This window comes from Cottoperca gobio, chromosome 12 (genome assembly GCF_900634415.1).
Source record: "Cottoperca gobio chromosome 12, fCotGob3.1, whole genome shotgun sequence".
Classification (NCBI taxonomy): Eukaryota; Metazoa; Chordata; class Actinopteri; order Perciformes; family Bovichtidae; genus Cottoperca; species Cottoperca gobio.
The window spans coordinates 15,878,665-15,903,065 of NC_041366.1; the positions used below are offsets into that span (position 1 = coordinate 15,878,665).

Consider the following 24,401-nt stretch of genomic DNA (forward strand, 5'->3'; position numbering starts at 1 on the left):
TTACCGCCCCTTGAGGCACCTAAGAACTTGAGACCACAGCTCATCACCGCAGCTTCAGCAATAGAAGTTTTGAACATCGCCCACTCAGGTTCAATGCCCCCATCCTCCACAGGGATGTCTGAAAAGCTCCGCCGGAGGTGTGAGTTGAAGATCCCCAGGACATTGGCTTCCTCCAGACGTTCCCAGTTCACCTGCACTACCCGTTTGGGTTTACCAGGTCTGTCCAGAGTCTTCCCCCACCCCTTGATCCAACTCACCACCAGATGGTGATCAGTTGACAGCTCCGCCCCTCTCTTCACCCGAGTGTCCAAAACATGCGGCCTCAGATCAGATGATACGATAAAAAAAAATCGATCATTGCCCTTTGGCCTAGGGTGCTCTGGTACCACGTACACTTATGAGCATCCTTATGTCCGAATATGGTGTTTGTTATGGCCATTCCATGACTAGCACAGAAGTCCAACAACAAACGACCGTTCGGGTTTAGATCAGGGAGGCCTTTCCTCCCAATCACGCCTCTCCAGGTGTCTCCATCGTTTCCGACGTGTGCATTGAAGTCTCCCAGCAAGACTACAGAGTCCCCTACTGGAGCCCCCTGCAGGGCTCCATTCAGGGTTTCCAAGAAGGCTGAATACTCCGAACTGCGGTTTGGGGCATAGGCACAAACAACAGTCAGAGTTTTCCCCCCCATAACCCGAAGGCATAGGGAGGCAACCCTCTCGTCCACCGGGGTAAATTCCAACGTAGCGGCGCTCAGCCGGAGACTTGTGAGTATTCCAACCCCGGCCCGACGCCTCACACCTTGGGCAACTCCGGAGAAGAATAGAGTCTAACCCCTATCCAGGAGTACGGTTCCAGAGCCAAGACTGTGCGTAGAGGTAGGCCCCACCAGATCCAACTGGTAGCGCTTCACCTTCTGCACTAGTTCCGCCTCCTTCCCCCACAGAGAGGTGATGTTCCACGTCTCTAGAGCCAGCCTCTGCTGTCCGGGTCTTGTCCGTCGTGTCTGAACATCACAGCGCACCCGACCCCAGCGGTTATTCCCATGAGTGGTGGGCCCATAGGATGAATGGATGAGAGGCACCATGTAGCTTCTTCGGGCTGTGCCCGACCGGGCTCCATGGCAAACCCAGCCACCAGGCGCTCGCTGTCGGGCCCTCCCTCTGGGCCTGGCTCCAGATGGGGGCCCCGGGCTTCCTCCAGGCAGGGTCTCTCCTTTCCTTTCCCTTTTTTTCATGAAGTTATTGAACCATTCTTAGTTTGGCCCCTCGCCTGAAACCAATTTGCCTTGGGAGGCTCTACCAGGAGCACTAGGCTCCAGACAACACAGCTCTCAGGTTCATAGGGACACACAAACCTCTCCACCACGATAAGGTGAGGGTTCCCAGAGAGGATTTATGGCCCCTGACTCGGGGTCACATGTGTGGGTTCCACTGTTGTCAGTCACACCTGTAACATGGTCTCCTTCAGTGTTTTGGTTGATTGAAAGTGCTCGATGTGGCGGCGTCTTTTGCAGTAAGTAGGGGCCTTTAAGGATTTGATTTTAGTTTGAAATGCGGCATATTTATCAGCAGTTTGTGACACGACTGGAGGCCATTGTACTGAACCAGTATTACCAGAGGTTGCTCCGTCATCTTGGGCTGCATCATCATCTTCAAGTCCAGGGGCCAACATGGCTCAGTAGGCCGGTGGAAAGACCGGGCTGAAGACCGGGCTGAAGACCGGGCTGGAAGCTGGCGAAGCCACTCGGGAGGCCGGCGGACAGGCTGGACTGGAGGCGGGCAGAACTGCTCAGGAGGCTGGGCTGGAGGCGGGTGGAGCCGCTCCGGAGGCCGGCGGAGATGCCGGAATGGAGGCGGGTGGAGCCGCGCAGTAGGCCGGCGGAGACACTCAGGAGGCCGGCAGGAAAGACCGGGCTGGAAGGATACAATGGGCAATGAACTGGAACCGACGTATACCTCAAAATGCTGGAGTGCCAACAACAACGCAAGAGTCTCCTTTATAGTGGAGTAGTTGAGCTGGTACCTGTTGAATTTACGAGAGAAATAACACACGGGATGATCAACTCTATCGTCGTCATCCTCCTTTAATAGAACGGCACCGGCCCCCACTGCACTCGCGTCAACCTCTAGTTTGAAAACCCTGGAGAGATTGGGAGCAGAGAGCACAGGGGCCGTGGCTTAAAAGGGACTTCACGCTCTCAAAGTCATGCTGGCAGTGTTCCATACGAAATGAGCTTTAGGGCTGATCAAATCGGTCAAGGGGCGAACAACAGTAGAGAAGTTGCGACAAAACCCCCGGTAATAGCCTACCATGCCTAAAAACCTGCAAAGGGCACTCCTACTGGGGGGAACAGGACAGTTTGCTATCGCGGCCACTTTGGCATCCATGGGGCGTACCTGGCCTTGTCCCACCTGTCTACCCAAATAGGTGACAGTCCCTTTTCCGAATTCACATTTCGCTAGATTTAGTGTAAGGGACGCGCTGGCAAGGCACGTAAACACCTGTTCAAGGATCTGCATATGCTCTTCCCAAGTGAAGGTATACACAATCAGATCATCCAAATAAGCATTATAATTACACACTCCAGCCAAAACCACGTCTACCAATCTTTGACAGGTGGCCGGGACGTTGCACATGCCAAAAGCCATGACGGTGTATTGTAGAAAGTGATCAGGAGTCGCAAACGCAGATATTTTGGAGGCGCGTTCAGTTAATGGTACCTGCCAATAACCTTTCAGCATATCTAACTTGCTGACATATTTAGCTGGGCCCAAATTATCAATACAGTCCTCCATCCGCGGCAATGGATAAGAGTCCTGCACCGTAACCGCATTTACCTTACGGGAATCAGTTATGAATCGAGGAGATCCGTCAGATTTAGTCTCTAAAAGACACGGAGAGCTCCAAGGACTGGAGCTAGAATTGGCTAAACCATTTTCTAAAAGATACCTTGCTTCCGCTTTCATCAGGGCACGTTTGACTGGATTAACGCGGTATGGCTGCTGCTTAATAGGCCGGGCATCCTTAACATCTATGTCATGTTGTAGAACAGTGGTTTGAGTCGGAACATCGCTAAACAGACAAGGGAAGTTTGCCACTAAAGTCACTAAATCACCTCGCTGCCCCGCGGACAGGTGGTGTAACTGGGACGGGAACACTTCCAACATCTCAGAATTTGGCAACCGAGCACCCTGCTGTAAACAGGATCGCATTTTCAAATCATCCGACATTTTAACATCTTCCATAACAGTCAGCGCGGAGCTGCCGGGAATAGCAGCTGTTTTGGCGGAATCTGACGCTGGCAGACTGGTTTCGTTTTCGTACATTTTTAACATATTAACGTGACACACAGGAGTTTTACGCCTTCTTTCAGGAGTACCGATGATGTAGTCGGTGTCACTGAGACAGTCACGGATGTCATATGGCCCAGAACATTTAGCGGACAGGGCTGAACCCGGAATAGGCAGCAACACCAAAACTTTGTCGCCCACCTTAAAGTGTCGGGGTACAGCTCAACGGTCATAGTTACGCTTCATCACCGTCTGTACAGAAGAAAGAGAGTCTCTCGCAAAATTGTTAGCCTGGTGCAACCGTTCACGAAATTGACTAACGTAGTCTAACACATTTCGCTCCGGGTGAGACTCAGCTGATAGGAATTCATCCTATAAGGACTTGAGCGGCCCATGGGGCTTGTGGCCAAAAACGAGCTCTGCAGGACTGAATCCTAAAGATTCCTGGACAGCTTCTCGGGCTGCAAACAGTACAAATGGTGTTCCCTCATCCCAACTTTTCTCAGTCGACAAACAATATTTGCGGAGCATAGACTTTAACGTCTGATGCCACCCCTCTAACGCACCTTAGGATTCAGGATGATAGGCACTCGATACAACGTGACGCACATTCAAAGTTTGAAATACCTGTTTGAACAATTTGGACTGGAAATTGGTACCTTGGTCAGTCTGGATCACACGGGGAAGTCCGAATGTAGAAAAGAACTTGGTTAAAGCTTTTACCACAGAGCTGGCCGTTATGTTACCTAACGGAACAGCTTCTGGGAAACGAGTAGCAGCGCACATAATAGTGAGTAAGTACTGATTACCACTTTTGGTTCGGGGCAGGGGACCAACACAGTCGACTATCACCCTCTCGAACGGCTCTCCTATCGCCGGTATAGGATGCAATGGAGTGGGGGAATCGCCTGGTTAGGTTTGCCGGCAATCTGGCAAACATGACAACAACGACAGTACTTAGCAACATCTGTTTTTAACCCTGGCCAAAAGAAGTGTCTAAGTATCAGCTGATACGTTTTCGTCACGCCCAGATGTCCGGACCATTGACTCTCATGAGCTAAATCGTTGTCTATACGCCTCAGGGACCAATTCATAAGCGCGCAGGATAGCAGCTTTAACCATTTCATATCTCCGGCTATCCTCTAACGAAAGTGCAGCAATAGCTTCTTGAGCTTTGCCATGAACCTTGCACTGTACTAAAAGAGGCCATACCTCAGGCGGCCCCTGCAAAGCTGAGGCAATGCTCTCAAACGCACCAAAATATGAATCCACTTCAGTTTCACGAAATACAGGCCCCAAAACAATGTTTTTACTAATATCGAAGGCACTGCGGGGTAGTGAGGAGGTGGAGGTAGGGGACGTACCTGTGGCACCTATAAACGCCCTCGATGCGTGCATCTGTGCCTCGAGATCCAGCTGACGCAGCCGAACAGCTTTGTCAGCTTCTATTTCCAGTTTCCTGATCTCATGTTGTCTGTCTTGTGCTTTCTCCTGAGCAGAATTTAACCGACAATATACAATATATAGAATCTAGAATCCACACACACAAGTACGAGGCATATGGCTCCACCAGCAGCCCTGACTGTTAAGCTGACTTGGCATTTGTAGTCACCGGTCTCTCCAGTGCGCCTCGGAATGGAGAGCCGGAACAGGTGCACTCCAATCACAGCCGGTCTTCATCAAGGTGGGAGGAGGAGGTGTCGCCGCAGCCAATCAAGCGGGCGGCGGTCACACATCCAAATCTGCATACCTAAATAGGGACACAAGGTGCATGCATCCACAAAGTAATCCCCCGCAGATAAATAAGGCCGTGGCCGTAACATTGGGTCTGGAAGTTCTCCCGATGTATCAATGTATGGTAGAAATGTCTTTAGGTAAAAGGAAAACACAAGATTCAATCGCCAAGCGAAAATTCAAAATATAGAGTTGACATAAATACAGATTTGACAAGTCAAAATAACTTCTTAGATACTCTCAATATACCTAGTATCCCAACAGAACTCAGACCTAGTCTGGAAGCTGAATTATCATTACAAGAGATCTCTGATACAATTGATAACATGAAATCTGGGAAGGCTGCAGGGCCAGATGGCCTACCTATAGATATCTACAAAAGGTTTAAATATAAAGTACAAACGCCCCTCTTAAATATGTTATTAGAATCTTTTAAAAATGAAATCCTTCCGCCATCACTGAGAGAAGCCTTGATTACATTGTTACCAAAACCAGGGAAACCCTGCAATAAATGTGAAAACCTAAGACAAATAAACCTTCTCAACTCGGATGTAAAGGTGTTTTGTAAAATCCTTGCAAAAAGGTTGGAAGGCCTGCTTCCAGGGATAATTAAGGAAGATCAGAATGGGTTTATTAAGGGGCGCCAAGGGTTTCATAATGTCAGGAGGGTACTGAACATTCTGCATAGCCAAAAGGAAATGCCAGATACTGCTCTCTTATCGTTAGATGCCGAGAAGGCAATTGATAGGGTCGAATGGCTATATATTTTTGATGTCCTCGAACGCTTTGGATGTGGTAAAATCTTTTGTAAATGGGTTAAATTGTTGTACACTGACCCTGTTGCAGAAATACTTACAAATAATACTGTTATGATCTTGGTTTCTGTTTTCTGTTTTATTTTTAAATGTTCCCTTCCCCTTGTGTCATGTCTGGTATTACCTCCTGCCCTTGTGTTTTGTGCCTTTCTCCCCAGGTGTGTCTCGTTCCCTTCATTAGTTTCCTCCTGTGTATTTGCCTTTCTCTCCCAGCTGTGTGTCGTTCCCTCGTTTAGTGTCTGTGTGTATATATCCCTGTCTGTCCCAGTCTTCCTTGTGAGTTCGTCATCTAAGTGTTACCCCTGTTGTTGGTGTCTCGTGCTCCTCGTGCTCCTCGTGCTTCTCGTGTCTTCCTGGTTTGTGTTTTCAGTTTTATTTGTTACTTTTGTATTTTTACTAGCTTTTTATAAAATAAAGCTCTCCTTTTGTTAGAACCTTGTCATTCCGGCTCCCAATTCACCGTCCCTGCAGCTGGGCCGCCGCAACCTCCTGTGACAGACTCAAGTTCATCCTGCCGGGCCGCGACAGACCGCTGTTTCCACTGCCGGGCCGCGACAGACCGCTGTTTCCACTGCCGGGCCGCGACAGCCTCATGTTTCTGCTGCCGGGCTGGGACAGTTCCCCGTTCCCGCTGCCGGACCTCCGCAGACCCCAGTCCCTGTGTTCTCCTGGCCCCTCGATACCCCGGTGCCTGCGTTATCCTGGTTCCTTGAGATCCCAGTCCCTGTGCTCCCTCCGTTCCTCGAGACACCAGCCCCTGTGCTCCCTCCATTCCATGATGTCATAGTGTTTCTCAGGGAGTTGGAGAGATCAATTCCAGTATTAGAAGTGATAGGTTACAAAATTAATCATTCCAAATCTTCCATAATGTTATTAAATTCCAAAGAGAGAAGTAGTCCGACTGCAACAGTCTCCCAGTTTAAAGTTGCAGATAATTTTACATATTTGGGTGTAAAAATAGTGCCCAATATAACAGATATGGTGAATTCTAATTACGATCCTATTATGGAGTCAATTACCAGCACAATTGATAGATGGAAGCCTATGTCGATCTCCTTAATTGGGAGAATTAATATATTAAAAATGAACATACTCCCCAAGTTGCTGTATCTATTCCAAAACATCCCCCTGCCTCCTCCTCCAAACTTATTTTCAAAGTTAAGGAAATTATTTTAAAGATTTTTTGTGGAACAACAAACAAGCCCGCTTGCGCTTAACCCTCCTGTATATGCCCTATGATAGAGGGGGCCTTGCATGTCCTAATCCTCTCTGGTACTACTGCGCAACTCAGTTAAGGACTACTATGTTATATTTTGCAAATGACAACCTCCCTGCCTGGAGAGAGATGGAGTCCCAATTTTTAGAGCTACCTCTTCCCATGTATTTGTACTCAACTAGTCTTAAGAAACTTACAAAAGAAAACACTAACCCTATTACTAGGAACATGATTAGAGTCTGGCATGAAGTGAGGAAGTACTTGGGCGAGCCCCTTTCTCTATCACGTTTTAGTCCAATTTGGGGAAATGATGACTTCACTCCAGGCAGAGCTGATAGTGGGTTTAAGGTTTGGTCAGATAAGGGTGTACAGAAAATTCAGGATCTATATAGGCTCAATGATGATAAACTGATGTCGTTTGAGGAGCTTGCAAGTAAACACAACATTCCACAGAAACATTTTTTCAAATTTTTACAATTTAGAAGCTTTATTGGAGCAAACCAAAAACAATTATTATACCTGCATACTCACCATTAGAGAAAATAATATTAAAGGACTGTAGAGGGAAAAACTTAAGTCCTCTGACCTAAACTTAAAAATTGGAGGGAGGATTTGCAAGAAGACCTTTCAATTGATGAGTGGGAAGATGCCTGCAAGAAAGTGTAATCACAAACAGCGAATGCCTGTCTTAAGCTCTTACAATATAACTGGCTAATGCGTACATATATTACTCCAGAAAAGCTAAATAAATTTAATGGTAATATCCAAGACTTAAGTTTTAAATGTGGACAATCCAAGGGAACGTTCTTCCATTGTGTTTGCGAGTGTACCCAGATAAAAATGTTTTGGGAGGAGGTTAAATGTATGATAGAAGAGATTCTATCATTGCAGTTAAGCATGGAGCCCAGGCTTTTTTTGTTAGGGTGTTACCCAAAAGAACACAACATAAGGAAGAAAGAACAAATCTTTTTAAATCTTTGTCTGCTACAGGCAAAACGTATGATAGCACTTTCATGGAAAAATGTAAACAGTCCAAGTATTGGTAAATAGCTAAAATAATTGTCTGCATGTGTCTCATTAGAGAAAATAACCTATTCAAAGGAAAACCAGAAGTATTTTAAAAAGTATGGGGCCCGTTCCTTAACTATCTGGAACATGCGGATCTAGAGGGCACTCTGGGTCAGCAACTTGGAGATGATTAATGTTCCTATGCTGGGAGAAGGATTGAAGCCTTTCATATCTGCCTACATGTTTGTATATCTCCTTACATAGCCTACCCACATTTTTGTGTAGTTAATTTAATTTAATTATGTTATTTGTGCGACTGTTAATGTACTTCATTTTGTTATGTCTTGCATGTGGAAGTTTGTGTACTGTCTTATGTAGTGTCTATATATGCTAAAAAACAATAAAAGTGTTATCAAAAAGAATGTATTTGTTCTGCAGAAAATGGCCCCTGTGATGGATATTTTATAATGAAATGCATAATTAATTTGTTAATACTGATGCATTAACGAATGAGCAGCTTGTTTCTGTTTTAGCTGGTTGACCAATATGATTTAAGCTACATTTTACTTTTGGGTAGTTTAAACCAGTTTCCAACCTTAGAGAATGAGATGATTAATGGGATAGAAAGGAAAGAAAACCTATTCTGCTGAACAATTTTAATTACATAATTTAATTTCAATTAGAACTTCTCCTATGAAGACATATATTTGATTAGAGTTGCTGTATTTCTTTAATACAGTAGAGATACTATAAGTTGTACAGTAGCTTACTGGCAAAATAGCTGCCAGTAAAATAATATAATCTTACATTAAAATGTTTTACAGTGTCTGTGTCAATCTTATCTGTTTATCAATCAACCTCTACTTATGGGTGACCACAGGAGAAGTTATAGTTGTTGACAGACATTAATAAACCATGTATTTAATGTGTATATATTGCTAATAAATGCTAAATAATGAACTTCAACAAAAATAATATTGCAGAAATTTACAAAACAAAGGATGTATAGACTAAGAAAATAGAGTTTATATGTATCAATAGATTTATTGGTTTACAGTACAATCAACATCCTATAACATAATACAGCTCATTTGTATTAATTAAATTGAACATACGTGTGTTAAGCAAATTAAAACTACGAGAATGATGTAACATTTAATAATGTTTATTTTATTTAGAAATATAGAAAAAATGGGGGAAACCGAAGTGCTCGGAGTAAAACCCCCACAACCAGGCTCAGACGTCCACCGCACTGAGTCTTGTTGTCTTGTCACGTTACTCAGACGTCCACCTCACTGAGTCTTGTTGTCTTGTCACGTTACTCAGACGTCCGCCGCACTGAGTCTTGTTGTCTTGTCACGCTGCTCAGACGTCCACCGCACTGAGTCTTGTTGTCTTGTCACGCTACTCAGACGTTCACCGCCCTGAGTCTTGTTGTCTTGTCACGCTACTCAGACGTCCACCACACTGAGTCTTGTTGTCTTGTCACGCTACTCAGACGTCCACCACACTGAGTCTTGTTGTCTTGTCATGTTACTCAGACGTCCACCGCACTGAGTCTTGTTGTCTTGTCATGCTACTCAGACGTCCACCGCACTGAGTCTTGTTGTCTTGTCATGTTACTCAGACGTCCACCGCACTGAGTCTTGTTGTCTTGTCATGCTGCTCAGACGTCCACCGCACTGAGTCTTGTTGTCTTGTCACGTTACTCAGACGTCCACCGCACTGAGTCTTGTTGTCTTGTCACGTTACTCAGACGTCCACCGCACTGAGTCTTGTTGTCTTGTCACGCTACTCAGACGTCCACCGCACTGAGTCTTGTTGTCTTGTCATGTTACTCAGACGTCCACCACACTGAGTCTTGTTGTCTTGTCATGTTACTCAGACGTCCACCGCTCTGAGTCTTGTTGTCTTGTCATGCTGCTCAGACGTCCACCGCACTGAGTCTTGTTGTCTTGTCACGTTACTCAGACGTCCACCGCACTGAGTCTTGTTGTCTTGTCATGTTACTCAGACGTCCACCGCTCTGAGTCTTGTTGTCTTGTCATGTTATTCAGACGTCCACCGCTCTGAGTCTTGTTGTCTTGTCATGCTTCTCTGACGTCCACCGCACTGAGTCTTGTTGTCTTGTTCATTGATTATTTGGAGGGAACTACTGCCACATTCAACAAAGTCCTTTTCAGCTGTCGCGGGGACGTGTCGCAGCATCCTGGGGTTTTTCTGGCGGATATTTTGACAATTACTGACGACTTTCTTAAGACTGGCATTCTGATGTGAAAGCCCTGTGCTAGAGTTTTTATCTTTCACAATCCTTTCGTCATTGTCCACGTAGCGTTTTTGGACTTCACTGAATTTGATTCTAAATGTTTTCTCCTCATGGAAAACAGCCATGCATGCCCCCAAGTCTTTCTTGAACCTCAGAATATAGGTCTCCAGGTCCCTGGTTTTGTTCCTCTCCTTAATCAAGTCTGGGTTACAGGCCTGGAGTTTGTTTTTGAGTTTAATGATAGTTTCATTCAGTGGTTTAATCTCTTTTCTTGCTGTAACCAGCTGTGACTTTACCAATATACACTCCTTCTTTATCACTTTCAGTACATCCTCTAGACAGTTGTTGATTTTATTCACTTGGTTGAACTCAGCAGTTTGAATAGCATTAATGTGCTGTTCGTGAGAGAAACCTTCTTGCAGTCGGATATTTTCCTTCTTTAAATGAGCTATTTCCAGATCTTTGTTTCGATTGGAGCTTTGTAGTTCTTTGTTACTCTGCTCTAATGTAAATACATTCGTACTGAGATCCCTTTTCTCCAGCGCTGTTATCGTCGCCTTCAGGTTTTTCACCTCCCTCTGCAGGTTTTTGCACATGACGATATTTTCATGTTGTGCAGCATCATCATTATTTTTTTCTTCAGCAATGACATTTCCTTCTCCAGCTTCAGAGAGAAGGTGCTCACAATCATATTTACTGATATTTAATTTAGTGTTCAGCTGCTCCTGTTTCTCCTCGTCAATTTCAATTTCTGTTTTGAGAGTCTTGACTTCTGGAAGTAAGTTGTCAAGCTTCGTTTTCTTCTCTTTTCTGCGATTGACTACTTTTTTTTCCATCTTAGCAACTGGTGTTTCTCTTGGCTTTGTGCCAACTAGCCTGTTTCTCTCTGTTTTAATTTGTGTTTTGAGAGTCTTGACTTCAGACTGCAGAGAAACTATTTTATTGGTTTTCAAACGATTGTCCTTCACTAAAAGCTCCTTCTCCTTTTCCACCCACTTGAGGTATTTGTCATTAACTTGTCTTACTGGACGTGACTGCGCCATTTTTTCGATGAGTCTGTTTAATTTGTTTAAATTCTAACAGTTTGCTTAGTCTGTCCTGACCTTGTCTTGCGTAACTCTGAATTAAATTCTGTAGAGTAACCAGGTTCTGTAGATCTGACTGATAAAACAATTACATCATCACAGACAGATTACATCATCAAAGACAGATTACATCATCAAAGATAGATTACATCATCAGAATTTGAACCAAAAAACGATGACTTCCTCCCATTGCGTGGTTTTGGCATGGAAACAAGGATGACGTCATCACGTTAGATTTGTCATCTCCACATCCGGGTGAGAGGGACCTCTAAACTAGTTCGCCACAGACCAGTCTGACAGCTACGATGTGAACTTCATTTAGGGGTTGTCTTAATAACTACATAAAGAGGAGAGAGCAGTCACAGCAATATTACGACCATAAAGTTAGGAAGTCGCAGTGTTGTGGGGCATTTGACTTCCTGCTTTTTTACGGTGCCGACGCTTTTTCTGCTGCTATTCTTATTTCTCTCGTGTGAGAGACTTCGAGCAGCGGCTCGTGGATGCTTATAAATCACTGGGACTGTACTTTTTGCAGATATAGGCTTTGCAATATATCAATTTTTTATGATTTTTTATGACCCCAGAAATAGCTCAGCTACGATGCTCCGGTAAAGAAATGATGAGCAGGTTGTCAGGCTAGCTAGCTATGGGTTCAATTGATTGTTTGCTAATGCGAGTAAAGATGCAAAGATGCAAGTGTAGTTACAATGACACTTCCCACTTGCTAATCTAGCGAGAAAACAGACAGGACAGATGAAAAATGACAATTCTAGCTGACTAGACTAGACTAATGACTATTAAATCCTGTTGAGTGGATGAGATGGATTTTTTGTAACTGCTTATTGTAACCGTGAAGTTGCAGGGAAATATGCTTCATACAATTTGCAACCAGCAACTAGTTGCTTGGAAGTTTCACTGTGTAAAGACAGTCTGAGGCCAGCCAGCCTGCTCCTCATGAAGAAGCCAAACAGTTGTATTTATCTTCCTGTAGGAGTAGCTAAAGTAGGGCAACGTGTCTTTGGGGTTAGTCGAATCATGTAAACTTCGAATCAAGAAACATTATTATTATTAAAATGTTTTCAGAATAAATACACAAGAGGTTGTTTCAACATCACACGGGTACATACTGTATTAATATGTCACAAATATTACTAAATATTTAGAAAAATGTGGAATATTTTTGTATTTATTAACATCTTTGATTGCAAATGTACATTACATACAGTGGGGATAAAGTGTCAGATGTGAATCTACCTAGACAGGTTTCTTCAGAGAGTTCAGGGACATGAGAATACTTGGTTTCTCTTCTATGATGCGCACAAGCAAGTTGTCGATGTACTGCTCCAGATCAGATATCTTTTTGTTTCTGTCTGACAGCTGGTTTTCTTGTTTGAGCACCAGAGAGATGAGCTCCTCACGAGTCAGCTCGGAGTAGGGCCCTTTCAGCCCAGTGACATTTACCTGTGAGAGTGCATAAAACATGGATCATAAGCATGTGTATATTAAAAACACAAATATGACAAAAACAAGCCCTTAATAGGAGATTCAAATGTTAATGCTATTTGACGAACAAGCATTTACATATAAATATAGAAACTTTCCTTGGTTAATTTAGAGTTAGAAAACATATTAACCACCAAAACAAAAAAGGAATACCTTAGTCTTATCCTGATCTTCACAAAAGATTCCTGAAGATTTTTTATCTTTTTCTCCTTGAAAGATTGAAACAGACTGCTGTTCCAAAGGATTCAGGGGTTTTACAGGTTGAAGCCTGCAATGACAAAAAAAAACAACAAAAGAAAGATTTAGGCACTGGCTGGATGAGAGTGATAGGAAATTAAGTATTGGTGCAAGTATGACTTAGTCATCATTCATACACACCAACGTCTGAGCAGCATGACAGGACAACAAGACTCAGTGCGGTGGACGTCTGAGTAGCGTGACAAGACAACCAGGTTCATTGAGGTGGACGTCTGAGCCTGGTTGTGTGGGTTTTACTCCGAGTACTTCGGTTTCTCCCATATTCTCTATATTTCTAAATAAAATAAACATTATTAAATGTTACATCATTCTCGTAGTTTTAATTTGCTTAACACACGTATGTTCAATTTAATTAACACAAATGAGCTGTATTATGTTATAGGATGTTGATTGTACTGTAAGCCAATAAATCTATTGATACGTATAAACTCTATTTTCTTAGTCTATACATCCTTTGTTTTGTAAATTTCTGCAATATTATTTTTGTTGAAGTTCCGTATTTAGCATTTATTCACAGACACAGACACTGTAAAACATTTTAATGTATGATTATATTATTTTACTGGCAGCTATTTTGCCAGTAAGCTACTATACAACTCATAGTATCTCTACTGTATCAAAGAAATACAGCAACTCTAATCAAATATATGTCTTCATAGGAGAAGTTCTAATTGAAATTAAATTATTATGTAATTAAAATTGTTCAGCAGAATAGGTTTTCTTTCCTTTCTATCCCATTAATCATCTCATTCTCTAAGGTTGGAAACTGGTTTAAACTACCCAAAAGTAACACACTGGTTCAGATATATCTGCAATACCGTAATATTGGCAATTTTAAGGTTTTACAAAAGTCATGCTATTCCCAAAACGTACATCACAATCAGATTTTTGGTGAATGGTACTGCAGTGCAACTAGACCCAACATTAATCATTTTAACCACTTGGAAGGCACCACAAAGACGGTTGCTTATTGCCTCATAACAGAAGAAGATTTTACCAGAACTACCTTCAGTGAGGTATTAGCTTAATGACTTATTGGATACACTCCACCTTGAAAGAATCAAGTGTGATCTGAAGGACAAACGTGAGGATTTTACGAAAATGTAGTCCCTCTTCAATGCTTCAAGAAGACGTCTTATACGTTTGAATGACAACTCTTCATCTTTATCAGGAGGTTGATGGGATTTATGTTCTTTGATAGTTTGTTATGTCAGCTTAAACACACTTCACTGTAATATGTGTTTTTGTGGGTATATCACATTCTTTATTCTGCTGTACTTTATTTTATTTGTGGGATATTGACACACAAACAACTGCACCAACTGTGTGAACGATAACAGAAAACAAACAAACAGATCAACATAAACAATGCCCTTGTTACGATGCACTATTTTCCCCCAACTTGTGGTGCAGAACAATACTCCATCCATCCATCCATCGTCCACCGTTTATCCGGGATCGGGTCGCGGGGGCAGCAGCTCCAGTAAGGAACCCCAATCTTCCCTTCTCCGGGCCACATTCTCCAGCTCCGACTGGGGGATCCTGAGGCGTTCCCAGGCCAGTGAGGAGATATAGTCTCTCCACCGAGTCCTGGGTCTTCCCCGGGGTCTCCTCCCAGCTGGACGTGCCTGGAACACCTCCCTAGAACACCGCACTAGTTCCGGCTCCTTCCCCCACAGAGAGGTGACGTTCCACGTCCCCAGAGCTAGCCTCTGCTGCCCGGGTCTGGTCCGTCGAGGTCCCTGACCATCACTGCCACCTGTGTGACAGCGCACCCGACCCCAGCGGTTTTTCCCATGAGTGGTGGGCCCACAGGATGGATGGATGGGAGGCACCACGTAGCTTCTTCGGGCTGTGCCCGACCGGGCTCTGTGGCAAATCCGGCCACCAGGCGCTTGCTGTCGGGCCCTCCCTCTGGGCCTGGCTCCAGACGGGGGCCCCGGGCTTCCTCCGGGCAGGGTCTCTCCTTTCCTTTCCCTTTTTTTCATGAAGTCGTTTTTGAACCATTCTTAGTCTGGCCCCTTGCCTGAGACCAATTTGCCTTGGGAGACCCTACCAGGAGCACTAGGCTCCAGACAACACAGCTCTCAGGTTCATAGGGACACACAAACCTCTCCACCACGATAAGGTGATGATTCCCAGAGAGGAAATATTAATGAAACATATATGCGCTATTCAATTTCAGGGTTTATAAATGAATAAAAATGACAATATGCACTGTATGAGCCAATTAGCGCTCATGCTATAAGTAGGAACCAATGTTTGTTGACGGTGGTGTTCCGCCGGAAAGTAAACTGTTTTTTTACCACATACATACACAGTTGGCTGAGGTAGCGTTTGCGCCATAGGCTAAGTTATTGTGTGTCTGAATGTCATATTTTGTTTGCTGATGGGAAAGCTGATTCAACAAGAAATAAAGTGTGTTGAATCGGAATTTTTATTCAGCAAGCACGACAAGTGCGTCAATTAGTAAAACAAAGCGGCACCTCAGTGGCTTAAAGCGTTGGCTTAGCCTCTACATGCACATTTAAATAGGTAACTTCTACAAACAAGACACTGAAGTTGATAACTTTTTATAAGAAAAGTTGCTATAGCCTATATACCGCATTATATCTCTATATTTAGAATTTTCGCTTGGCGATTGAATCTTGTGTTTTCCTTTTACATAAAGACATTTCCACCATACATTGATACATCGGAAGAACTTCCAGACCCAACCAATGTTGAACTGGAACGTTTGCCCTTCACTGTACTGTTTATGTCAGGACCATGCGGAACCATTGACTTCCAAACGTCTGTATCTACCCGGACACATTTTACGCGCCCCGGTCGGTCCAACAGCTGATTACAGTTTCTCAATGTTTATGTCGAGCCCAACAGTGCGTTGCAGATGTTCAGACTAACACCTGTTTCATATTGTTATTAATCTTTAGTTGTCTCTCCGCTGCACGGGGCGGCAGTTTATTTGGAAGATGTCTCGTGCAGGTTTGAGCTGCCCGGGCTGCGGCTCCTCCAACGTTGTAGACGATGATCTGTACTGTCAGGCCCAGCTGGTGTGCGTGGACTGCGGCTCTGTGGTGTCCGAAGGGGCTTTGGCCGACGACTACGTCGGAGATACAGGTGCGTGATTGTCGATCCACTCTTAGCTTTAGTGTGCAGATAAATTATGTATATGGTTAGATAGCATCTATTAAAATAAATGTTGGATCTTTCACCGTAAAAGCAGTAATACCATAGTGTAAAAATACTCTGTTACAAGTCCTACACTCAAATGTTACTTCAGTAAAACTATTACCATCAAAATGTACTTTTAACATCTAAACGACTTTCATAATAGTTGTCAATTTATTTTTCTGTCGATTGACTGATCTATTAGCATTACTCAACAAATCGGTGCAGCTCTAGTGACAAGTGCATGTATAGTTGATTTATCTTTGATTTCTGACACTTTAAATGTGTCATTAGATTTGGTCTTTGCCTTGATTCTGTGTGCTTTTTACAGAAATCAGCTACAGCCGAACCACAGCTGTGGCCAAAAAGCCATGTATGAACCTGATTAAAGGTGAGATCTTCTCTCCAAGAGAGCCTCTGCTTGTTAGAGATATTGTTATAGCTCTTGTATACAGGTGCTCCCGCTGCTCTCTCATGCTCGTGTATCTTTGTTACACACTACAGGTCTGCAGCGTGTGAAAGCGATTTGTCGGATTCTCAGAGTTAACGGTGAGATTGAGAATCTTTCGCAGACTTATTACAGCCAGGCCTATCAGCATGTGGGTTTCATCAGAGTGAGCCTCCAGAAGAAAGAGGTTCTTGCTGGTTGCTGTGTGCTTGTAAGCTGCAGACTACTTAATTGGCCCATAACCATGGGAACAATCAGCTGCCTGTTGGATGCCGACCCGATGGTGGTGGGAGTGATTTACCAAGAGATGGTCAAGATTCTTAACATTGAGGCTCCGATCTTTAACATCGCCGATGTGATGGAGGCCCACAGTCAGGAGTAAGTAAAGGACAGTGTGAAATGAATTGTTCTGTTTGAGGGGGACATTTTAGTGACCTAATCAGCAACATGAGCGTTAAACAGGCCATTCAAAAAGCCTTATTTGTTTTACATTGTACACAGGGATTAAACTCAATTTGTACGGGATTTAGGAATCACACTTCCAGGTGATAGGTAGCTGATTTTTACAGTCATGCAATGCACTTGAATGTAGTCTACCCCACAATCTACAAATAGAGAATCTTCAAATATTATTGATGATCTTAAACCACGTTGGTTTCGCTGCACTGCATGTGATTACGGATTTATCACCTTGACGCCGTAAAACTGCCAGCTTTATTACAACCGTGAGATGTAGAACGTAGGCGATTGGAAAGGTAAACAGACTGTTAATGAAACAAATGCAAATAATCATGCACCTTCACTTAAAATGAAAAAACATTGATTTGTTTGATGTTATAATAACGTGCACTGAAAAGTTATGTAGATTATTTGTAAGAATAAAAATCTAGTCAAAATGTTTTGTAATTTCATAGATTGAAAACAGAAAGGATAGAAAGTGACAGAAGGCCCAACAGTGACTTGAATTATACAAATGATGCATTCCTAAAAACATTCAAGATTAGATCTGTAGGTATTGAAAACATTTTTTTTTTCTTCCTGTAAGGTACCAAATTAGCTCACTTCACGTTCCTGAAGAATTGTCTGAGAACTCCAAGGACTTAGCGAAACGTGCTGTGGCCTTGGTGGAGCTGGCGGCAGATTCCTGGATTGTGACTGGCCGTCAACCCATCCCGATCATGATGGCGGCAATCTATCTGTCCTGGCAGTCCTTGAAACCCAACAAGCTACGCCTGAAATTCACTCTGGACAAATTCTGTCAGATTGCCAAAGTGAATAAACTCAAACCTGCCATGAAGAGAATAACTGAGTTGAAGGAGGTGCTGTGCAAGCTGGGTAAGGAGATTCCCTGGGTCAACGAAGCGGTGACACCAGACAATGTTGTCCGGCAGGTGGAGGATATTGTAAAGCACAGGTATGCCCTGCTAAGGAGGGCTCTGAGAACGCACCAGGACGCTCTGCTGGCAGAGTGTCAGGCCAGCTGTGAGGACTCTCTGACTGAGGAGTCTGCTCCCTCCCAAGAGCAGAATTCAAATGCATCCTTTTTGCAACAATGTGAGCTAAATGCTAAAAGGGGCCGGCGAGATGGAGATGATAATCCATGCACACTGCCTGAGCTGCACAGTGACACTCAGGACAACCAAGGTCCAGCACCAAACTGGGGTAAGAGAATGCTGTTTGCTCCCCCGTGTGTGATCCATGCAAAGAAAAGGAGAGTGGAGCAGCGTGTACTCACCGATGTAACTGGTGATGAGGAAATCTCCGATAGTGAAATTGACTCGTACATCCGCACTCCTCTGGAAGCTCGAGAGTTTGCTCGGACACAGAAGATGCTTTCTGAGTGAGAAAACATAACCCGATGTGCATAAAGACCAGACTATTCTAATAAGGATGCAGGTATTTTTCATTTCTACAAGATTTCGTTCATAAGAGATGCTACAACCGTTTTTATGTAGTTGTATCCAGTAACAGATTGGAACTGTGTTTTGTTTTTCCTGATTATACTTGGTTCACTTTTAAATAAAGTTTTGTTGAAGTGGTTAAACATTTTATTTTGGACACACCACATGATGTGCAATCAGTGACAAGAGTAAGGATCTCCTCTTGACAAACTGTGAAATACTTTTCTTTTAAAAGAAGTATAAGAATATATTTTTGTTTTTGCACACCTCCCGCATTAAAGTTGCCTATAGGAAAGCACATACCTTATTTTGTTTTGTTTGTTTTGTGCACATTTAGACCAACATTATTTTTTAATATGCTTTTTTCACAGAGGACATTTTGACATGTAAATACAACTACTGATCGCTGCTTCAGTTTAATAGTCCTGGTACTGTGCATGCTGGCTCACTGTCATGGATTACTGGGACACTTAGATAGGACAGAGCCATCGTTAGTGTTATTAGTAACACCTGCGCTCTTCTGCCGGCAGAAAGGTCTATTATGCCGAGCCTTCAATGAAGCCTTCCTCGTGTTGTATGTACTTATCAATGAGTCGTTTCATTACACCAAAAAATTCACATCAGCCCCTGGGATTTCATAAGTTTAATATTTTATTTTGTTCCTGCAAGCGCTGAGGTATTTTTGTATGTGATCTAGGATACTAGATCATAATTCAATGCTACCCACTGCAGTGTACAAATCCACCCTTGGTATGTGTAGAACACAGAGAATAATACATGCAGCTGGCAGCCGTTATGCTCATATATATTACTTGGTTTAGAAATCCAAATGTGACGAACAGGAACATAATTGTGCTAAATTGGACTTATTTCGCAGGCTCACTGCATGAAATTGACGTCATTGTTGGCAAGCACCAAGCATTTTAAAACGATCAATAAATTCTCACGTTGTTTCGATGTCCTGAACTCGTCTAGTTGATATGCATAAAACACTTCTGTCCTCCCTGTTATTTAATTAGTAAATTAAGCGGGGAAACCGCACTCTGACCAAGTTGGATATAATCTAATGTCCTCATGCAGTCACATTGCTGGAAGCAGACGTCCTACGATCTCTGTATTTTAGTTCACAATTTTCCACAGTGTATTTTCAATACAGGCTATAGTATAGTACTATTTTTTTTTTAGGCATGTCACACCATTATCACATACACAATGTACACCATTCAGTGTTAGTTATAAGACACATATACAGTGTGCACTCAAGAACTTAAATCACTGCGTCCCTTCATAAAGCAAAAGTTGATGAGAAAAGAGCAACAATGAAAGGCATGTGTGTTATACATCCACACCACTGTAGAAGAGTTAATTTAAGTTACAGTAGCAGATGCAACTTTTTGACTTTGTTGAATTATCACTTCTGCAAAGATAAATCAGTCCCGTCTGTCTACAGGAAGGAGACCAATATGTATACAGAGAATACAGAAGAGCTTACATAACGGCTGTAACGCAAACTAAATAATGGAAGTGGAATGAAGATAATGTAAAAAATGTAAGTCAGTCTTTCACATCTTGTATCAAAGCTCAAGAAGCCAGAGAACACAGAAAGCAACACAGAACCAACCACCATACTACAAGGTAATTTGTACAGCCATTATACAATGCTATCATAAATAATTTGATGAATTATAATGTTAGGGTATATATTCATCAACTACGGGCTTTAAGAAAATTGAAGCTCAGGGCAGCAGGTTAATAAATGTAATGTATTCCACAGGAAGGAACACCACCCTATGATTAGTTCTGACATCAGTGCCCTGTTGGAAACGATCTGCAGTGACCAAATCCAAACATAATTTGAGCCGGCAGTCTCATTTTCTATTCATATCCAATACAGCTACACTGTTCATCATGCACAACTCCTATCTGGCTTTTTTCTATCCTCATTAAGTTGTTAAAGGAAACCCTTCAACGTACAATATGTAATCTGTCTCTCTACGCTAACAATTTGGCTGAAACTGGATAAAAGTAAAATTATGGCAGCTTGTGGCAGACAACCACAACGCTGACGCATGCACAGAGGGGTTATTACGACGCCATTACCCACATCGTAACCTGTATTAAAATTACAAATGTTTCTAAATTTGATAAAAGTTGGAAACATAACCTATAGCTAGTCGTTTCTAGACATTTTAATGCAGAAATGTTACATAGTATACCTTTTATGATCTCATATTTTTTTTTTATTTAGGTTTCATGATGTGCAGCATATGTACAATATACTACATTAAGTATTTCATATTGTTACGTTCCCTACTAGTCTAGGGCTGGTAGGGAAGCAACAACAAGCAATTTAATAACCCGGGCGAAGAAAGTGAGAACGAGGCAACTGATTTGTAAAAGGAAAGAGCATTTAATTAATATACAGGTAAACAAAAATAGCTCCACACAAGCACAATAAGGCTCCACAGCTCCTTAGTCACTCCACCACTGTAGAGGACCGACACCAAGCGCACACACTGAGCAGGAGGAGATGCGAGAGTGGTATTGGTCTCAGCCTTTTGTGCAGGCACTGATTAGAAATTGCCGGCACCTGAGGGAGCTGCACCTGGGGAGAGCCAAGCAGAGGGAGAGAGAGAGACACGCACCACAGCACACAACACATATACACAAGCATTCATGTCTCCACAGCTTTCTCAGTTTTTATTGGTACGACTTATCTTAGCTTGAAAAACTAGCTCCTATCAAGAGTTGTACATTTGTAGTAAACAGCGAGACAGCCGTGGCTGGAGTCATTATGTTTGCGGGTTGTCCGTACGTTCTCATAAACGCGATATCTCAAAGCCTTGATGGAATTTCTTCAAATTTGGCTGAAACGTCCATTTGGACCCAAGGTGGTGGTCAAAGGTCATGGTCTCTGTCGCCGTCACCTCACAAAACACGCTTTGGCAATAACTCAAGAATTTGCATGCTTATTATGACAATTTCACACAAATGTCTTAATAGGATAACAATTTGAAGTGGTAACATTTTGTACAGACATGGATGTAAACTGCAACTTGACGGGTAGGTGGAGGCATACAACCACGTTTTTCATCTAACAAAGTAATGGCCTGATTTTCATAAAATCATGCTGCTGGTATTTATAGTCCCCAGAGTCCATCATCTAGTGACAATCAATCAATCAATCAATCCATTTGTCCCCTTAAGTAGATGAAAGTGGTGGATTGTCATGACATTTTCTGGGCACACTAGTGGATAAACCCAACATACAAGATACTGTATATCTAATGGCTGGATTGTGATAAAATAGATATTGATGGGTAAACCCCATTTAAAATGTCCATATCTCTAACTGTAATGGGAAGATTACCTTTACAATTGACTGAACACCTTCATGCTGCCTCCTGAAGACCCACCCCTGGACAATAAATCGTCCTTGTACACCAAATAACTTAATGGCTGGATTTCCCTGAAAGTTTCTGTGGATTTTGCTTTGGGCTATAAGATGAACTCCGTTAGTTTGACACACCGAAGTTTCTACATGTACTCCAGATAAATCTTCAACTTGCACTGAAATAAAGACAAAGGATTCTCTTCACCAGATAATTACAAGACCACACTGGCAGCACAGTGATTAGCAGGCACTCCAATGCGATGACGGCACTTGAACATCTTCCGTAGCTCAGTGCGGAAGCGGTCGTGTAGCCACGCATAGAGGAAGGGGTTACAGCAGGATGAGCTCATGGCGCACAGGTGGCACAGCAGTTGGATGAGTAAAAAGTAGCGCTTGTTAATTAGATGGATGTCTATGTCTCGTAGCACATTGAATACATGAATAGGAAGCCAACACACTGCAAAGGCTGACACCAAGAGTGCAACCAGGCGAAAGATCTTTCTCTTACGAGCTTGTTGAGCACCCGCCTGGTCTTGTGTCCTGCGGCCCGGTGCAACACACTTTCTTAGTTTCACAGTAATACAGAGATAAGAGACAAAGACAGCGGACAACGGCAGGACGTACGTAACCAGCAGAGTGCTGTATGCATAAGCACGTCTTTCTTTCTCTTTGCCCAACCAGAATTCCTCACAGATGGTGAAGCCTTCTTCTTTGAACTCTACATGGTACGTGTGGGTGACTGCTGGAGCGACCAGCACGCAGGATAGCAGCCAGATGCTGGTGAGGACGGAGGCGCAGGTAGCCACAGAGGTACGCTTCTTCAGGGGATGAACTGTTGCGTAATATCTGCAATAAGAAAAAGTGCTTTATAAGAAGGCGACAAAAACTCATGTTTAAATAATGCATGACTTGTTGCATGATTTATCATGAACCCCTGCAGCGAAATGTTGATAAAAAAGTCGAATTTGAATTTTGAGTTGCTATTAGTTTATGGATTACTTAATGTATACACTATAAATTAGCTCTAAAAATGACTTATAATAATTATATTGTATTCATTGATAATTATATTGATAGTAACCTTTTTTATTGCACCTTTTGGTGGAGGGTATACAGCACAATGTGCTTTATATCAAGACAACTAAAAACAATTACAGAGCTTTAAATGTCGAAAGAGGAAAGTCATTTGAATTTTAAACTTTTAGAATGAGCTGAGGAATATATAATAGAACAGCAGTGGGGCAGTCATAAGCCAAGGCGAGTTTTTGACTGGTGCTTGAAAGCCTCCATGCGGCCGTGTGCAGGAGGTTGAGTGGTCGTCCAGTGGTCGGAGGGTCGCAGGTTCGATCCCCTGCAGACAGCATGTCGAAGTGTCCTTGTGCAAGATGCTGAACCCCAAATTGCTCCTGATACTGAAGATACTGAAAAGGGCCATGTGTGTGTTTGAATTTTCAGTACAGTGAGCATGTGGATCTCTGGTCTACCGGTGGACGTGTACATACCTGATTGTTCTTTCTGTGCACAAAATAAAATGCAGGATAATTAGATTTATTTTTATCTGATCCCATCTTGCACATACTGCTGCAAGCAGCCCAAGTTATTTTGCATCTGGTCTTTCTTTCTTTTTACACATTGTCAAAAATAAACAAGAGTTTGACTCATGCAGCTATACATATATATTAATTGATATTTTGACATTTATTATTTAACTGTTAATTAAAGCTTATAATGTATGGATCCATTACATTAGCTAACCTAAAACCTAATCATTGATTAATATTCAGCCAGAGGAGCCTTTGTTACATCATGTATTAATGCATTGATTAATCATGTTTTAGTAATTTATTTATTAAGCATAAGTTTTGAACTCTTATTGTTACTATTAAAAGCACTCAATCAATCTATCTGAACATCTCCATAATTTAATTTCCTGGTATTTCTGGTCAATAACACACAAAATGTGTAATTAATTATAAAGAGAAATCACTTATTTAACCTTTATTTAATCAGGATGACCTCTTTATTTAGGAATTTATTTGTAATTATATTTATTCAAAATGTCACTTGTGATCTGAGTCACATCATTCCTGCAGCACAGAGAGATCCACTCACCTGTCCACAGCAATAGCAGTGAGCGTGAAGACTGACACATAGACTGTCACTGGCTGGATGAGGAACACCAGGTAGCACATCGGACGGCCAAAAACCCAACCGTGCGGGTTGAAGGCGTAGGCGAGAGTGAAAGGGACGCAGGTCACACACATGAGCATGTCAGAGAAGGCCAGGTTTCCGATGAAGAAGTTGGTGAC

General features: G+C 42.7%; 2 protein-coding genes and 1 long non-coding RNA gene across 5 annotated transcripts in view; 1 reads left to right on the forward strand and 2 right to left on the reverse strand.

Moving 5' to 3' along the window:
• Nucleotides 1–12,575: 12,575 nt before the first annotated feature.
• LOC115016858 (uncharacterized) lies at nt 12,576–13,217 on the reverse strand. Its single transcript, XR_003833198.1, has 2 exons — nt 13,074–13,217; nt 12,576–12,878 (listed from the first exon to the last, which is right to left on the reverse strand). It is a non-coding gene; the product is annotated as an uncharacterized LOC115016858 (long non-coding RNA).
• Nucleotides 13,218–15,849: 2,632 nt separating this feature from the next.
• Nucleotides 15,850–19,404, forward strand: brf2 (BRF2 general transcription factor IIIB subunit). 2 transcript variants are annotated; one of them, XM_029444046.1, is made up of 5 exons: nt 15,850–16,006; nt 16,112–16,298; nt 16,681–16,740; nt 16,854–17,175; nt 17,843–19,404. In XM_029444046.1, the coding sequence occupies exons 1-5, from the start codon at nt 15,899–15,901 to the stop codon at nt 18,639–18,641; spliced, it is 1,476 nt and encodes a 491-aa protein (XP_029299906.1). In that variant the 5' UTR covers nt 15,850–15,898; the 3' UTR covers nt 18,642–19,404. The 2 variants fall into 2 exon arrangements, with proteins under 2 accessions (XP_029299906.1, XP_029299907.1); XM_029444047.1 differs by lacking the exon at nt 15,850–16,006 and having other exon boundaries at nt 16,013–16,298.
• Nucleotides 19,405–21,371: 1,967 nt separating this feature from the next.
• prlhr2b (prolactin releasing hormone receptor 2b) overlaps nt 21,372–24,401 on the reverse strand; it is a 5,373-nt gene continuing 2,343 nt past the window's right edge. For both annotated transcript variants that reach the window (XM_029444808.1, XM_029444809.1), the window contains exons 2-3: nt 24,205–24,401; nt 21,372–22,938 (exon numbers count right to left, since the gene is read on the reverse strand). The exon at nt 24,205–24,401 is cut by the window's right edge. In XM_029444808.1, the coding sequence (XP_029300668.1) occupies nt 22,305–22,938; nt 24,205–24,401 (831 nt within the window). In that variant the 3' untranslated portion in view covers nt 21,372–22,304. The remainder of the gene's footprint in view (nt 22,939–24,204) is intronic.

Bases quoted from the DNA above. Each gene is read 5' to 3' on its own strand.
- brf2 (XM_029444046.1), top strand. From the start codon at position 15,899: ATGTTGAACTGGAACGTTTGCCCTTCACTGTACTGTTTATGTCAGGAC. The intron at 16,741-16,853 runs GTGAGATCTTCT...TACACACTACAG, and splicing joins ATGTATGAACCTGATTAAAG to GTCTGCAGCGTGTGAAAGCG. The intron at 17,176-17,842 runs GTAAGTAAAGGA...TCTTCCTGTAAG, and splicing joins ATGGAGGCCCACAGTCAGGA to GTACCAAATTAGCTCACTTC.